The sequence below is a fragment of the Panthera onca genome, chromosome B2 (genome assembly GCF_046562875.1).
Source record: "Panthera onca isolate mPanOnc1 chromosome B2, mPanOnc1 haplotype 2, whole genome shotgun sequence".
Classification (NCBI taxonomy): domain Eukaryota; kingdom Metazoa; phylum Chordata; class Mammalia; order Carnivora; family Felidae; genus Panthera; species Panthera onca.
The window spans coordinates 28,253,576-28,272,309 of record NC_138343.1 but is presented as its reverse complement, the minus strand read 5'-3'; the positions used below and the strand labels follow the sequence as shown (position 1 = coordinate 28,272,309).

The window sequence follows — 18,734 nt, the reverse complement described above, 5'->3', positions numbered from 1 at the left end:
AAAACTAAAATTTTATCAAATGGTAAAAGCACCTGTTAACATTAGTCTTCAAAATTTTTAAGTTTGTTTGTTTGTTTATTGAGAGAGAGAGAGAGTGAGAGAGAGAGGAGCAGAGAGAGAATCCCGAGCAGGCTCTGCACCATCAGCACAGAGCCCGAGTGGGGTTCAAACTCACAAACCATGAGCCAAAAATCATGACCTGAGCCTTGGACGCTTAACCAACTGAGCCACCCAGGAACTCTTTTAATAGTTCATTCTAAATGAAATATATTCAAATTTCTTTTCATGCAAAAATAAACAATAAAACTGTATTTTTTAAAAATTAGGACTTTATACAAAAACAACCGAGAAGACAAATTTACAGCTTGCAATAATCCTAAAACCTTAGAACTTAAATTTATATTTATATTTAGTTCACAGAGTGTTTCCATACTTAGTTCTCAACCATTATAAAAAACACAAGTGGGAGCCAGCAGAGGACACCTAGTGAATATTCTTTTGATTTCAATTGCTTTTTTATTCCTTTCTGTTCTGAAATATGGCCTCTAGATGGCAGTGTGACACCATTTTCTATACATCCTAATAGGCTATTTTATTACATGAAGAGATTCGGTGACAACACTTAACCTCCAAAGTCTGAACTCTACTTTCATGACTGTTTGAGAAAACACCTCTCTACAAAATGTAGTATAGATGGGCATTTTTCTTAGTTTCTAAATAGTTTCAAATATTTAACATCTTCTTTGTACAATAAAACATCCAAACGCAGAATGACAATTGAAATGCATTTCATTTGAAAAATTTCTGACAAATTCCAGATTTGGCCCTCGGCTATCACAAAATATATAAACATCCAGTAGTCACCCCTTATCCAAAGGGGGAATATGATCCAAGACCCTGAGGAGGATGCTTGAAACCACAGACAGTACTGAACCCTATATGTATAGTATGTTTTGTCATCATATATGTGACAAAGTTTAACTTATAAACTGGGCACAGTAAAAGATTAACAACAATAACTGATAAAAATAGGACAATTATAACAATATACTATAATAAAAGTTATGTGAATGCAGTGTCGCTCTCTCTCAAAATATCTTACTATACTCACCCTTCTTGTGATGTGAAATGACAAAATGCTTACAAGAGGAAATGAAGTGTGAGGAATGATGTAGGCACTGAGATGTAGCACTGAGCTACTACTGGCCTTCTGACTACACTTCAGAAGGATGAATGCTTCCAGATCATAGTTGACTGCAGGTAACTGAAATCATGCAACTGAAACTGCAGACAAGGTGGGGACTACTGCAGTAAGTTAAATCCAATTAAAGCAACTCCAAAAGCTGAATTTATTGTCTTGAAATTATTTTTAAACCATAAGCTAACTATTGTCTTGAGGTTAAAGAATTTTGTTCAATGATAAATTTTAATTAATGGTTACAAGCTGTGACTCTATCCTAATCACTGAGGGATACACCAGATGCTTCTCTTCCACGTTCCTCTAGTACTAGATATTTCCTAACTCACCAATATCTCAATTAGCAGCTAATTAGAGGAGAAACATTTTGTAATAAGCAATAAATAAAATGTTGAGACATCTGACATCAATCACATTGAGGAACTATCCACCCTGACCCTCACAAGCTAATGCAGATAGCCTGGGCTCTGAGCAGAGCCTAGGATCATCCTGCAAAAGGGCCCTTTAAACAATGTAGCTCACACTGTACAGCACTGCTTCAAAGTAAGCCGAAGAGCTGGCCCTTTTCCGTCTCCTTGACCGTCTATTTACAGACTGCAAATAGGCTATGTCTGTGTTGAGAAAGGCACAAATCAATTAACAGCACCCAAAAATAAAACTACAATCTAACAAAATACATTTAGTCCGGCATAAATATTTCAACATAATCTGGTTCTTCCACTCACACAAAGCTTTCTCCTCTTTGTTCATCTGTAATATAAAATGACAAATAGTACACTATGTCATTTCTTTTCAAAAAACATAATTTTATTCTTTCTTGTTGGGGATAATTTGTCTTAGCATTCTCCTTAGGTAGGTTTGTTTTGCCTCCGAATACTTCTACAATACTTTTTCCTAACACTTTCACTCATATAACATCCTCAGATTTAGTGTCAGTGGTAAAATATAGGAATACTCTTTTAGGAAAGCTGCTTCCTTTTAATTTTTAAACTACTGAATAGGAATACAAAGGGTCCATTACAAGAGCTCAATACAGCAAGAGAAATCAATATGCTCTTTTGCTTAATAACTTTTAAAATTATAAGTTCCTTTAGTATGTTGCCTAGGTCCTTGCAAAATTTACTAATAATCCTTTACAGCATCTTATTAGTGGGTATTACATTAAATGTGATATAAAGATAAATGTGTTCTCTCATAAATTCTACAGTGTTGCAGTTCAAAAGTATAATCTGTGGTAGGCTTTTCCTTGCTTACATGACTTAATCGAATAAATTTCTTCTTTTCTTTTAGTAGTAAACAATAAGTACAACTAACCTTTCAAAACACAAGTTTGAACCGTGTAGGTCCACTTATACAAAGATCTTTTAAGTACTGTACCATAAATGTATTTTATCTTCCTTATGATTCTCTCAATAACATTTTCTTTGGCTTATTTTATTGTAAGAATAGAGTATATAACACGCAAAATGTGTTAATCGGCTATTCACGTCACTGATAAGGCTTCCGGTCAACATTAGGCTGTAAGTAGTTAAGTTTCAGGGGAGTCAAGTTATACATGGATTTTCGACTGGGCAGACAGTTGGTGCTCCAACCCCCACACTGTTTTAACACTCAACTGTATTTCATTTCAAAGATCGTTGTTTAAAACATGCCACATGTTAACTACTATTTCTTCTAAAACTGTGTATCAAAGAACAAAACAGCTTTTTTAGAGGGGTAAAGAATGCTAATTATGAGCACAGCCTCAGTATTTTAAAATTAAAGAATTAAAATTTTTAGCCATATTCTAACATGATTTTTAACAATTACCAGGAATAAGATCACATTCATATGGAAAGAAGTATATATGACATAACTTTGCTTCTCACTAAAGCTACTAGAATCAAGACAAGATAAGAAGAGTGAAAATAATCAAAAGTTTTTAATTATACAAAATAGTGAACAAAAATGAAATATAAAAGTAATCTGATTTTTAATCACACCATGCAAAACTTCCGAATATGTAAGAGAACTAATAAAGACATGCTTTGCTGATGATAAAGCCCTCTCCATCCCCTCTTGATGTTCACAGTACCTATCATCATAGATTCCCAAGTCCAATAGATACTTGACCTGGTTGTGATGTTATTTTTCCTATTTATTAATAACTAAAAACTTAATTTAAAAAGGGGAGGATTAATTGTTCAGTGTCTTCTCAAAGCATCAAAAATAATTATTACAAAATAAGTAAACTACTTGATATTTTTGTTAACATTCTTATTCTTTTCCCCTTTTAAATGACAGGAAAAAAAGCACCTAAACAGGCCATTTAAAAAAAAATCTTTTTTAACACCTACCATCTTTAAAATAATATTCAATAGATTAACTAGTTACAAGAACTACACATTATGTAGATAAATGGGAATTCACTATATAAAGACACTGTACATTCAATAAGGTTTAACATATTACTATTGGCAAATTTAATAGCATAAATATAAATACAAAGCAAAATTAAGTAGCATGGTGGAACACAGACAACAAGACACTAACCAGCTGTATATCCCTGGACAAGAGGATTAACCTTCCTGGAGCTTTTCTTTACATGTAAAGGAAAAAAAAAAAAAAAAAGCAGATGGAGAACTAACATATATATAGTTTATTTCTAGCTTTAGATTTCCATTATTCTACAAGCCAGAAAAATCCCCCAAATACATTCTTTCCTATATGAAGACAGCTTAGAGAAAAGCAAAGATAAGCTTTGAAAGCAGACAAACAGAGGAATCCTACTGCTAGCCGTGTGCACTGAGCAAGAATGAAGTCTGAGGTTCAATTTCCTGATCTATATACAACGGGTATCAGACAAATGCCTCCACAAGGTAACTATCAGGATTAGAATTTATGTACATAGTGCATCTAGCATGATGCCCAGGGGTACTACAGACTCCAGGTAGTGGCAGTAATCAATGTTAGTATTCTCTACTCCCCTGCTAAAGCCTCCTCTCCCTTTCTTCTTTAGTAACACAAATGTGCTGATAATGACAAAGGCTCATGTTGCTACTATTCTACTGAATCACCAAGAATGCAAGTCTTGAGTGTGGATCATTGTCCCCACCACCATTGCAAACACAGCAGCTTTCAGGCCAGACCTTCTTTTCATACCTGGAAATCATTTTCAATGGTCATATGGTAACAACAGCCAAATGCATAAATATATATAGTCAATCTATTATTTTATAAGTACTGAATACTCCATAAACTTCACTAATTAAAGAGAGAGGGCATTAAGTTTGGAAAGTAGCTTATTCTGAGAATAAAGGCCACATTCAAAAAAAAAAAGTTAATACTTTTAAATCATAGATATAAAAAGTTTGTAATTTATATGCTTTATCTCCAAATCCTGGTATAAACATTACATATGTATGTAATATATTGACTGCTTATGTGCCAGGTGCTGTATTAAATCCTTAAATGCATTCTTTGATTATCTTTATAACTACCCTAAGATGTAGATTGTGTTATCATGTCATCTCAGATCAAGAAACTGAAAAGAGAATGCAAGTAAGTCACCGAAAGGGAACAGCCAGTTACCAACCTGCTATAATGCTTCCTTCTAAGGCCTTCTTCTCATCATACCCTGTGGTATCCATCACTTTTCATATTACTGCAATTTTTAAAATTTATTTTTTCTTCTCAATACTAAAACCTTTCAGAATTTTCTATACCACTGAGCCACAGCCCACTCTTGTGGCATGAAGAATTTCCCACCCAGAATGTGACAGTGTTGTGCTCTAAACCAGACAAGAAGCCCCCTGCCTGTGATCTCTGGGTGCCCACAGAGTGCAACACCCACACTGTCCGGCTAGGTTAGGTAAATCCTTATTGAGCAGGAGGAAGAAATGACTAAACAGTGAGGCCACTTTCCCTTTCCCCAAACAAGCAGAATTTTCTTGCCCTGAATACTCCCAAATTTGTTAGTATACAAAAGAATTTTGGTGTCCTATACTGGATACCACTAAATTTCTATTTATCTTCCCTTTCACCATTTCATCAGTCTCCTAATTTCCCCCAAATGATGTATCTAGTACTATAAGGTACATGTGATTTGTCAAAATTCTTGCAAAAGGTTTACCTTATGTAACGTTTTTGGTCATGTAGAGTTGATGGTGTCTCAAGCAATTTATCCAGAAGTAATTCTCTTAAAGTTTCAATCCGTGTTTCTACTTCAGCATAATCTATTTAAAAAGGAAAGAACATATAAGATTAGAAAATGGAGACTTAAAATCAAATTATGGCAAGTAGAACAGTGATTGCCTTGGGGGATAGGGGTTGACTAAAAAGAGGCACAAGGAAACTTGCTGGGTGTGGGTTACATGGGTGTGAGCATTTTGTCAAACTCACTGACCTGTAATATGTAAGTAAGGTTTGTACATTTCATTGCATGTAAATTTACCACAATAAAAAAATGAAATTAAGTTTTCTGAGTCCTTATGGATTTCATTTAGAAATTTAATAAAGCCCTATGATATTTCTCCTAGTTGATAAGGCATTACCATAGGACATTTTAGGCTTTTCTTACTTTTTATAACTCTTGTATTAGAGACAATTTCAAAAATTGTGTTAGTTCACTTTAAGGTTAGAATTCATAAACATAATCTTTTTTCCGAAAAGAGAAGATTAAAACTAAGTTTCCATCTCTATAAAGTATCTGTAATTGATTCTTTCCAGTAAAAAATATTTTTTTAATAGCATTATGATTAACAAGCAGCACAGAATGTACAAGACTAACTTATCCTATAGCTGCGGTTGTTCATCTTTGCTACATCTTGGTAAGAAAAGCCATTTTATTTTTGAAGCAACTGTTTTACATTTTAAAAAGAGCACCATATAACAAAAATTAAAATTCAAATAACTTTCTCTGCAGAATGCATTCTACATTCTTCCTGTAAAAGTAAAGTAGAAGATCTAAAAGTAATAAACAAATCTTACATTTCTTGAAAACCTGCACCTCCGTTTTCCCAAAGAGTGACTTGGCCTTTTCATAATCATTAATAACCACATCATAATCACCCTTTAAAATAAAGAAACATTTTGGAGACTGTCAGTAAAGTATCATGAACACATTTGGTTACGATAAAAAACTATCTCAATAACTCTTTAAAATTTATGACATCATAACCATGGGCACATAAATATGTACTCTACCTTTTGGATATTCCTTTCAATATTTAGAGGAAGGTTGAAGAGAAACTTAAATCGCTGAAGCACATTGAGTGCATTTCTAGTGGAATCTGCCTTGTCCTTTCGACCTAATACTTCTTGAAATAATGTGTCCGCAGTATTACTTGCTCCTATTTTAGAAAGACCAAAAGAAGCTTAGACAAAACAAAATGTTAGGCATGTTAGGCTACTATTATAGCTTTACATTAAAACTCAACAGACTTTTTTTAAAGTTAGCTATATTGGAGATCTTTTATGGTTTGTTAAAATACATTTCCACTTTCCCTACAAAGTCCTTTTGTATATTAAAAATAACTATATTTACCAGGCCCAAATAAAATTGCTGATGTGAACCTACATTTATTTTAGCTACTCTTCCAAATTTTATAGCAATTACGGGTCCTTAGATTATTTCATTAGTTCAGATAATAGGTTAAAACACACATATACACACACACGCACATGCATGGGCATACTAGATACTAGGTACTATACTAGATAAATTCTCTGGATTTAATATCTGCATTATATGGTAATAAAACAAGAAAAATATCTTTCAGGAAAGTTGTTCAAAAGAAGTATTTTAGAACTAATCCTATTTCTTGGTAAAATTATCTTCTGTTCATGCAACAGGCACAAAAATTACATAAGCAATTTAAATGACAAATTATAACATATCATTAATGAATACTTGCTTCTTAAATCAGCTAATTCAAATTATACACAAACTGGACATTATGTGTATATTATATATATATATATATATATATATATATATATGTCTTCAAACTATACAAATCACTATAATGACAGAGTTGCTTATCTAAAGCAAAATTTACTATGGACAAAAATAGTTTAACTTTTTCAACTTGTGAATTATTTTTAATTAACCACAAAGAAAGGGGAGAAAAAGACTAACTGTTTTTGGCTATTTGATCGCTGCTCATAAAAAGTTTCTACATTATCTGGTCTACTGACTATACTTTAAGCAAAGATGAAAAAATGACCTCAGTCTCACTGGGTGGCTTGCATGCCATATTCTTTAGCCCACACTGTGGGTGGCCTGATCACGTTAAAAGTTGTCTTTGTAACATAATTGTTTTATCTAAATAATGTTGAAATTCTGTTGAAATTTTAAAGACCTTATATAAAAACTTTGTCAAGATAGCCATTTTCCCCACATGCTTTTAATGCAGAATGCTAAATTTCTGTAACATGAGAAAAAAATATATTCCCTTGTTCCCATCAAACCACATAATGGTGGCTAAATGAATATTTGAAATCTGATTAAAGGTTAAAACATTTTTCTTCAAAGACAATTATTATTAAGTATTTGTCATTTAAAAATATAAACTTTGTGATCTGAGGCTTCATAAATGAAAAGATACATCAATGTGACCGAATAGTTTTAAAAGGCCGATTACTAATCGGTAGGCTGTGGATACTAAATTCCCAAGCACTTTTTTTTGTGTGTGTACAATAAAAGAATTTGGGACAAAGCTATAAAAGCTCAAAATTAGGTTTTAGTCATTGTATTTTAAAGGTAACAAAAAAATACCAACTAATAATTTTAACTCCTCCAAAAAGTATGAAAACAAGTACAAGTAAAAAATTCACTTATCATTATATCTTTTATAGTGAAAATTTAATAGGCAGAAATTAGACTGTAAAATAACGATTTGTACAGAAAGGTAGATATGGAGAATTTTAATATGTGTATAGCGAAATCATAATTTTAATTAAAAAATAACTTCTATCCATAAACTGTTTTTGTATTGTGAATTTTACTGCATACACAATAAAATTTGGGGAGTTCATAACTCTTTGATAACTGAATGATTCTATCAGTAATAAAAAATGAAAGCAGTGAAACTAAGATTTCTTTGAGCAGATAAAATCACCAAAAGCTCACAAAATGTATTTTAATGTCTTAATTCTCTAGGGCTACTAACAAGAAAAACGAAACCACTAAACTCAGTGGTGCTGTTCACACATGAAGTGGCACTGCAGATAAACCATCAGTTAGACATCCGTCAAGTCTCCCAAGAACAATTTCCCCCACATACCAATCCATCCACATCTTCACTCCACCTTCTCACACCAAGAACACCCAATTTTAAGACAGCAAGCAGGGGTTTTAACATCCAGTATGTACCCACAAAACAAAACTAAATGAGCTATATTGTAGTGAAAAACATGACTTAGGTCTTATAGTTTGCAGAACCAACCCTGATCTTACAAATACCAGCCCTGGGCAACTCTAGACCTGAAAGTTGGTCATTTCTCCCCACAAAGGGTGTCTTAACTCCAACTCACTGGACTGTGACTATGTTCGTCTCAGTTACAGATGCACCCCAAGCACCAAGAGCAAGCCTGCTGTAATGGCACTGTGGCTGCCACTATCATAGTCATGTTGACAATAGCAGTAAAATATTCCTCATTGTAAGATAGGAGAACATGGATGGACCTTTAGGGTATCATCCTTAAGTGAAATAAGTCAGATAGAGACAGACAAATACTACATGGTATCACTCACATATGGAATCTTAAAAAACAAAACAAAACAAAAACTCAAGTCATAGACACGAAGACAGAAATAGTGGTTACCAGAGGCTGGAGGGTGGGGGGGAAGAGGGAGATGTTGATAAAGGGTACAAATTTCCAGTAAGAAGATGAACACATTCTAAGGAACTAATGCACAGTATTATGAATATAGTTAAAATTATATATCATATACTTGAAAACTGCTTAGATTAAATTTCAAATGTTCTCATCACAAAAAAGAAATGGAATTATGTGACGTGACAGAGGTGTTAGCTAATGCTAAGGTGGTAATCATGTTGCAAGATACATGTACATGTATATCAAATCAACATGGAGAGGAGCCAAGATGGCAGAACGGCATGGGAGTTTTTTGTGTGTCTCCCGACCATGAAATACAGCCAAACTAACATTAAACCACCCTGCACACCTAGAAAACTGATCTGAAGATTAACACAACAATCTGCACAACCTGAACCATAGAATTCAGCAGGAATGGGGTGTGGAGAGGGGAACTTGGGGAGAGAGAAGCCATGGAGAGAGGATGGAGATGAGGGGGATGGAATATGGGAAAAGCACCCCTCTCCAAAAGCAGCTGGAGAGAAAGTGGAAAATTGGAGACAGCCACAGGGACTGAACTAAAAAGGGAGAAAGGAGAAAGGAGAAATGAGAGGGTTTAAATTCCATTAAAACGGTAAACAGGGGGAGCACGGAGTCTAAAACTCTGCAGCTCGATACCTAGTGGTGCTCTGGTGGAAAGAGCAAATCCCCAGGAACAGAGTGGGGTCCAGGAGGTTCTTGGGCCACACGGGGAGAAGCAGTTCCACTGCTGGAAGGACATTTGGTGGAGGCTGTGAGGCCACCTGGGCCCAGGAGACCCCAGAGAACGGCCACATTCACTAGTACTGAAACAAGGTCATTGCGGGTGAAGCCTGGTGCCATATGTGTGTTGTGATTTTCCATAATCCCTGAGGCGCTGCTGTTACACTCTCTCACAAACTTTTTCTGGGGTGGACTGGCACATGGCCACAGTGTCTAGGCATTGGCAACAGCATGGTGTCACAAGCATTCCAGGGTGCAGCCAGCACCTGGCCATTGCTCGATGAGACCCTCTGCAGACAGGCAGTGCAGGTCGATGCCACATTCCCTTAGAAGTGGGGGGCCGGGGAAGGCAGCCCCATCTGAGACAAAACTGGGGAGGCAGGTGGTGCCTGGGGCTTGGTCACGGACAGTGTGGAAGTGGTAGTGGATGGAAGCTGAAGACAAAGGACGGGTGCACAATTGCTGATTGTGGAGAACAGAGTTCCAATACTAGAGACTGGGTAGCTGGGTGACACCATTTTCACCGCTCCTGTGCATGCGCATACGCACCTACAAGCACCACAACAATCCACCCCAGTATGCTAGCACTGCCATCTAGAGGAGAATGGAGCCATTACACTAAGCCCTGACCAACTGGGCCAACCTCACTCTTCAAGAACACAAGTCTCACCACCTGCTTAGCTTACGGACTATAAAACGCTTCAGAGTTTGACTTCTAGGGGAAAACGAAGTAATTTCAGTCATATTTCAGTCTGTTAGCTGGTCCAACTATTCAATTTTCTTCCTTTGTTTCTTCCTTTCTTTCTTTCTTTCGTTCATTCCTTCCTTCATTCCTTACTTCCCTTCCTTTTTCTTTTTTTCGTTTCTTTTCTTTTTCATGAATACAGAAAAAGAAAAAAATTCATTTTTACTTTCAATTTTTATTAAAAATATTTTTCTTTATTTTTTTTACTATATTTTTTACTTTTGTGTAAATTTTTTCAAATTCTAGTTTACTTCCATCATTTCATTTTAGTCTACATCAGTGTATTCATTTTTTCAAATTCTCAAATGATTTCTTTTTTTCCCCCCTTTTCTCTAGTCTATCAAGCCACTTTCAACACCCAGACCAAAACACACCTAGGATCTAGCATCATTTATTTGATTTGTGTGAGAGTGTGTGTGTTCGTTTGTTTTTAATTTTTTATTTTATTTTAATTTTAATTTATTCTACCTCATTAATTCCTTTTCTCCCTTCAAAATGATGAAACGAAGGAATTCACTCCAAAAGAAAGAGCAGGAAGAAATGACAGCCAGGGACTTAACCAACACAGATAAAAGTAATATGTCTGAACCAGAATTTAGAATCACAATAATAAGAATATTGGCTGCAGTCAAAAACAGATTAGAATCCCTTTCTGCGAAGATAAAAGAAGTAAAAGCTAGTCAGGATGAAATAAAAAATGCTATAACGGAGCTGCAATCTCAAATGGATGCTGCAGCAGCAAGGATGGATGAGGCAGAACAGAGAATCACAATATAGAGGACAAACCTGTGGAGAATAATGAAGCAGAAAACAAGAGGGAGATTAAGGCAAAAGAGCACAATTTAAGAACTAGAGCAATCGTGAGAGGGACATCAGAATCATAGGGGTCCCAGAAAAGGAAGAGAGAGAAACAGGGGTAGAAGGATTATGTGAACAAGTCATAGCGAAAAACATCCCTAACTTAGGGAGAGACACAAACATCAAAATCCGGGAAGCACACAGGACTCCCATTACATTCAACAAAAACCAATCATCAACAAGGCATATCATAGTCAAATTCACAAAATACTGAGGCAAGGAGAGAATCATCAAAGCAGCAAGGGACAAAAAGTCCTTAAACTATAAGGGAAACAGATCAGGTTTGCAGCAGACCCATCCACAGAAACTTGGCAGGCCAGAAAGGAGTGGCAGCGTATATTCAATGTGCTCAATCAGAAAAATATGCAGCCAAGAATTCTTTATCCAGTAAGTCTGTCATTCAAAACAGAAGGAGAGATAAAAAGTTTCCCAGACAAACAAAAATTAAATGAGTTTGTGACCACTAAACCAGTCCTGCAAGAAATTTTAAGGGGGACTTTCTTAGGGGAGAAAAGATGAAAAAATTAATAAACAAATACAAAAATAAATAAATAAATAAACACCAAAAGCAACAAGGATTAGAAAGGACCAGAGAATACCACCAGAAACTCCAACTCTACAAGCATCATAATGGCAATAAATACATATCTTTTAGTACTCACTCTAAACGTCAATGGACTCAATGCTCCAATCAAAACACATAGGGTAACAAAATTGATAAGAAAACAAGATCCATCGATATGTTGTTTACAAGAGACCCACTTTAGACCTAAAGACACCTTCACATTGAAAGTAAGGGGATGGAGAACCATCTATCATGCTAATGGTCAACAAAAGAAAACTGGAGTAGCCATACTTATATCAGACAATCTAGACTTTACAATAAAGACTGTATCAAGAGATGAAGAAGGGCATTATATCATAACTAAGGGGTCTATCCACCAATAAGACCTAATAATTGTAAACATTTATACCCCCAATGTGCTGCGCTCAAATATATACATCAATTAACCACAAACATAAAGAAACTCATTGATAGTAATACCATAATAGTAGGAGACATCAACACCCCACTCACAGCAATGGACAGATCATCTTATCAAAAAATCAACAAGGAAACAATGGCTTTGAATGACACACTGGACCAGATGGACTTAACAGATATATTCAGCACATTTCATCCTAAAGCAGCAGAATACACATTCTTCTCCAGTGCACGTGGAACATTCTCCAGAATAGACCACATACTGGAACACAAATCAGACCTCAGGAAGTACAAAAAATTGAGATCATACCGTGCATAATTTCAGACCACAACACTAAAAAACTCGAAATCAACCACAAAAAATTTGGAAAGGTAACAAATACTTGGAGACTAAAGAACATCCTACTAAAGAATGAATGGGTCAACCAAGAAGCTAAAGAGGAAATTAAAAAGTATACAGAAGCCAATGAAAATGATAACACCACAATCCAAAACCTCTGGGACGCAGCAAAGGTGGTCACAGGAGGAAAGTATATAGCAATCCAGGCCTTCCTACAGAAGGAAAAATGATCTCAGATACACAACCTAACCTTACGCCTTAAGGAGCTGGGAAAAGAACAGCAAATAAAACCCAAAACTAGCAGAAGACAAGAAATAATAAAGATTAGAGGAGAAAATAATGCTGTTTAAACCAAAAAAAACACAGTGGAACAGATCAATGAAACAAGAAGCTGCTTCTCTGAAAGAATTAACAAAATTGATAAACCAGTAGCCAGTTCAAAAAGGAAAAGGAAAGGACCCAGTAAATAAAATAAAGAATGAAAGAGTAGACATCAAAACCAACACAGCACAAATAAAAACAATAATAAGAGAATATTATGAGCAATTATATGCCAATAAAATGGGCAATCTGGAAATGGACAAATTCTTAGAAACATATATACTACCAAACTGAAACAGGAAAAAATAGAAAATTTGAACAGACCCACAACCCGTAAAGAAATCAAACTGAAAATCAAAATCTCCCAAAAAAACAAGAGTCCAAGGGCAGATGGCTTTCCAGGGGAATTCTACCAAACATTTAAACACCTACTCTCTTGAACCTGTTCCAAAATAGAAATGGAAGGAAAACTTCCAAACTCTATCTATGAGGCCAGCAGTACCTTGATTCCAAAACCAGAAAGAGACCCCACTAAAAAGGAGAACTATAGACCAATTTCCCTGATGAACCTGGATGCAAAAATCCTCAACAGGATATTAGCCAACCGGATCCAACAATACATTAAAAAACGTATTCCCCACGACCAAGTGGGATTTATACCTGAGATGTAGGGCTGGTTCAATATCCGCAAAACAAGTAACGTGATTCATCAGATCAATAAAATATAGGACAAGAACCATATGATCCTCTCAATAGATGCAGAGAAAGCATTAGACAAAATACAGGATCCTTTCTTGATAAAAACCCTCAAGAAAGTAGGGATAGAGGGACCATACCTTGAGATCATAAGCCCTATATAAGCCCTATATAAACGACCCTTAGTCTTAAGCTAACCAACATCTTGAGGTATATATGATTTTGGAGTCACTAACATAGAGATAATAGTTGAATTTAATGGGAGTGAATGATTTCTCCCAAATCTTATGTGTAAAATTAAGAGAAGAAAGACAAAAACTTAAAACACTAAGGAGTATCCAGCCAAGTTTGTAAAAAAGGAACTGACTTACTCAGAGGTAAGCTGATACACATTTAACTATTGGCATTCCAGAAAAGAAAAAAAAAAAGGAAAAAGAAAAATAACCTTAATATTAGCCTTTCCAATGTGTAAATATTCCCATCATGATTGATTTCAAGCTGTCAATTTGGGATTACTGAATGGAAGTTGAGGACATGGGAACAACTGGCTCCTGGGAGTGGTATGGAGCTCTTTTCTTATCCCCCAGATTCCAGTTCTCTGTACTTTCAGTGGTACTATAGAATTCCAGTACCAACTATGGCTGTCTAAATAAGCATAAGCTATTGGTAATGGTGCTGTTCATGTAATATCATGTTATAGATAGCACTGTGTCTGATCATTTTCTGTAATCAGTTAAGAGAAACTGAGACACATAGGGTAGGTTGTTAGGTCTTTTTATGGTCCTGGTTTTACTATGAATTTAAGTGTACGTATTAAAGTAACTTTAAATTGTGAGGTACTTTAATGTTTCCCTTTCTAATCTCATTCAACTTGCTTATTCCTGGAATAAATTGTGTTGTGGTATGTGTGTGTGTTGGAGGAACACTCCTTCCAGCCACCTTCACCCCAACTTACATCAAGCAGAGAATGTAGGTTAAAATCACTTCTATGATCTATGGTCTCAAGGGTCAGTGCCATGAAAAGGACCAAATAAGAGAAATTATTCTCTTCAAAATAAGAGAAACTATAATGTTTAAATAAACATACTTGAAATTATGAGACAGTCTTAGAATTATATGTCAAGTTTTTATAGATGACAGTTCCTGGCACAGTTAATTTTTTTTTCATTATTAAGGTTATAAGATCAATAGGGAGATAGTTTGGTTAGTGTACAGTGCCACAGTGACTTTTCTTGCTATCTTTTCAGCTTTATTGAGATAGAATTGACAGATAGCATTGTGTAAATAAATATAAGGTGTTACCTCATGTTGATTTTTTATTTTTATTTTGCTTTTAATTTATATCCAAATTAGTTGGCATATAGTGCAACAATGATTTCAGGAGTAGATTCCTTAATGCCCCTTACCCATTTAGCCCATCCCCTCTCCCACAACTCCTCAGGTAACCCTCTGTTTGTTCTCCATATTTAAGAGTCTCTTATGTTTTGTTCCCCTCTGTTTTTATATTATTTTTGTTTCCCTTCTCTTACGTTCATCTGTTTTGTCTCTTAACGTCCTCATATGAGTGAAGTCATATATTTGTCTTTCTCTGACTGACTAATTTCGCATAGCATAATATCCTCCAGTTCCATCCATGTAGTTGCAAATGGCAAGATTTCACTCTTTTTGATTGCCGAGTAATACTCCATTGTATATATATACCACATCTTCTGTATCCATTCATCCATCAATGGACATTTGGGCTCTTTCCATACTTTGGCTATTGTTGATAGTGCTGCTATAAACATAGGGGTGCATGTGTCCCTTTGAAACAGCACACCTGTATCCCTTGGATAAATGCCTAGTAGTGCAATTGCTGGGTCATAGGGTAGTTCTATTTTTAGTTTTTTGAGGAACCTCCATACTGTTTTCCAGAGTGGCTGTACCAGCTTGCATTCCCACCAGCAGTGCAAAAGAGATCCTCTTTCTCCACAGCCTCGGCAACATCTGTTGTTGCCTGAGTTGTTACTGTTAGCCATTCTGACAGTTGTGAGGTGTATCTCATTGTGGTTTTGATTTGTATTACCCTGATGATGAGTGATGTTGAGCATTTTTTCATGTGTCGGTTGGCGATCTAGATGTCTTCTTTGGAGAAGTCTCATTTCATGTCTTTTGCCCATTTCTTCACTGGATGATTTGTTTTTTGGGTGTTGAGTTGGATAAGTTCTTTATAGATTTTGGATACTAACCCTTTATCTGATATGTCATTTTGCAAATATCTTCTCCTATTCTGTCAGTAGCCTTTTAGTTTTGCCGATTGTTTCCTTTGCTGTGCAGAAGCTTTTTATTTTGATGAGGTCCCAGTAGTTCATTTTGGCTTTTGTTTCCCTTGCCTCTGGAGACGTGTTCAGTAAGAAGTTGCTGCGGCCAAGGTCAAAGAGGTTTTTGCCTGCTTTAACCTCGAGGATTATGATGGTTTTCTGTCTTATATTTAGGTCTTTCATCCAGTTTGAGTTTATTTTTGTGTATGGTGTAAGAAAGTGGTCCAAGTTCATTCTTCTGCATGTCGCTGTCCAGTTTTCCCAGCACCACTTGCTGAAGAGACTGTCTTTATTCCATTGGATATTCTTTCCTGCTTTGTCAAAGATTAGTTGGTCATACGTTTGTGGGTCCATTTCTGGGTTCTCTATTCTGTTCCATTGATCTGAGTGTCTGTTTTTGTGCCAGTACCATACTGTCTTGATGATTAAAACTTTGTAATACAGCTTGAAGTCCGACAAGTCACATTAAAGTTACTGAAATAATAATTTTTTTAGAGGTATCATGGTTTGATGACAATTTTCCCAGTGAAAATAGCATCCATGAGTAGAACTATCTTTCCAAGACCATAAAATGTCTGACTATGCTCATATAGAAATAGCTTTAATAAATGTTTATTTGGGTTGAAGTCAGAATATATTAATTTCAACCAAGCTGGTGATGGTTCTCAGACAAAAACAAGGCAAAATATCAAGGCAAAATAATAACAACAACAACCACAACCCTCCCCCAAAAGCACCAGAAGGAAAAATATTTAAAGTGCTGTTAAACTCACAAATTTAGGATAAAATCAAAGTACTCAAATTCTACTACCAAGGAAAGCCTATATCAAATTAAAGCTTCATTCCAAAAACTACTTTATCAGGGATCCCTGGGGTTTTAAAATAGATACTTACAGAAAAGTTCAGAAAGTTACACTCATAGGAGTAAACTGAGCTAGAAGTACAAAACTAACTCAGTATCACAATCTTGCATTCACAGAATCATTATAGATATGATGTGAAGGTTCTTAGATGTTTTAGTTATTATTAGTCCTATTTCATGAGGAAATCATTTGCTATACTTACATTTAAAAACAAGGAGATTCTCCTGGACATTATTGCTCTTTGTCAAATGTTTATTATATGAGTGAAAGAGGGTAATTTACTTTTAAGCTACTAATATTACAATAGGGATCAATTCATCTGATTATTTTTTTTCCAGATCATTAGGGTAAATAGCTGGGAACTAGGATGTCGGGGGGGGAAAAAAAGAAATATAAGAGGAAGTGGATGGGACCCAAAACTCTGTACATTATCAGTTTCTCTTGGCATACAATTTTAACAAAATGCCTCAGAGTTAGAAACACTCTTAAATATGAAGCTGCCTTAACTCACTTTGGAAAAAGGCATGCCATAGATAAATAAATGACATGTAAGCATATGTCATTCTAGCAGCTAATATTATTTATATTAACACTATCAGATACACGAAGATGTTTTTCAGATTTCTGGTCAATGACAATCCTGGCTACTGCTTCAGCACCATTTTATATTTGATAATGCTATTTATATATTGGTCTCTTTTATGGTAGCAAGTTTCACTTCTTAAGAAGCATATTGGCTTATTTTCAAATTATGATTTCTTATAAACAAAATGCAAACAGAAACAGAACATTCATTTTCCATGTTTTTATTCCCCTTTATATTTATTAATTCATTACTATTCAGAAATAAATATTAAAATGCAACTCACTGTCTTGTTCTGTGAAACCAGGTCAAAGAATTATATGAAAGCTTGTTATAAAGTCCATAAATAGTTTTGGGTAGGAGGATAAAACTTACTGTTCAGAACATTCTCCAGTTTTTGCGTCATGGATCCTTCTACTTTTTCCGTTCCATCCGCTTCTAGCTTTTGATGGATAGCTAGAAAAAACATCTAGTTAAAGTGTGGGCTATTTTAGTGGGTGGGAACACATTACATCAAAATGACATTTTTAAACAACTTTAAAAACAAAAAAAGGTCATATTATTTTCACTGCTGGAAAGAAGCACAAACATGCAAAAACTCTGCAAAGTAACCAGCAGACACCAGTCTAAGTTATTCACAGATTAACACTATTAAAATAGTACATAATACACATACTCAAATCATCTGATAATCCAGGCTAAGTGGTAAACACAGTTAAATTAAAAAAGAAAAATGAGATGTAAGTAACTAATATCTTTGATATTTGGCCACCGGAAAGTCATTTTTCTTTCTCAGTTTTACCATCTGCAAAACAGAAATACTAGTATTTGAAGTCTACCAACCTCAAAATATTTCATTTCAGCCTTGGACATAAAATGGCAAAATACATATCATTCATGTTCTATTCATTCTGTTATTACTTCCTTGGAAGTTCTCAAGAACTATCTAGTAATATCTAACAATATATCAATTTGTGGATATACAAATGACATTGGTGTTTTTTGCTACTGATATATGTCTGCATGGTTCTGATACACATTATGAAAAATAACTTTATATTTAAAAACTGCTTTACCTACTAGAGGGTAGGTTTTAAACAGAGCAAATCAAGCTCATCTAGGTAAAGTATTAAGAAAATTTACAAAATGAAATAACCAAATTCAATTTCAAATCATAACTGTGACATAATAAAAATAATAAAATTAGAAAGGCAAACATTAATTGAGCCATGACCATAAGTTAGGCACAATCATAAAATTCTAATGAATATTGTTCATCTGGC

General features: G+C 35.0%; 1 protein-coding gene across 4 annotated transcripts in view; it reads right to left on the bottom strand.

Annotated features, from left to right (window-relative positions):
• Positions 1 to 18,734, bottom strand: part of EXOC2 (exocyst complex component 2) — a 283,103-nt gene that overhangs the window by 170,212 nt on the left and 94,157 nt on the right. For 3 of the 4 annotated variants that reach the window (XM_060614961.2, XM_060614962.2, XM_060614964.3), the window contains 4 exons: positions 17,827 to 17,907; positions 6,383 to 6,528; positions 6,167 to 6,248; positions 5,310 to 5,412 (listed from right to left, as the gene is read on the bottom strand). In XM_060614961.2, coding sequence (XP_060470944.1) covers positions 5,310 to 5,412; positions 6,167 to 6,248; positions 6,383 to 6,528; positions 17,827 to 17,907 — 412 coding nt within the window. The remainder of the gene's footprint in view (positions 1 to 5,309; positions 5,413 to 6,166; positions 6,249 to 6,382; positions 6,529 to 17,826; positions 17,908 to 18,734) is intronic. The other variant, XM_060614965.2, reaches the window with a different exon arrangement.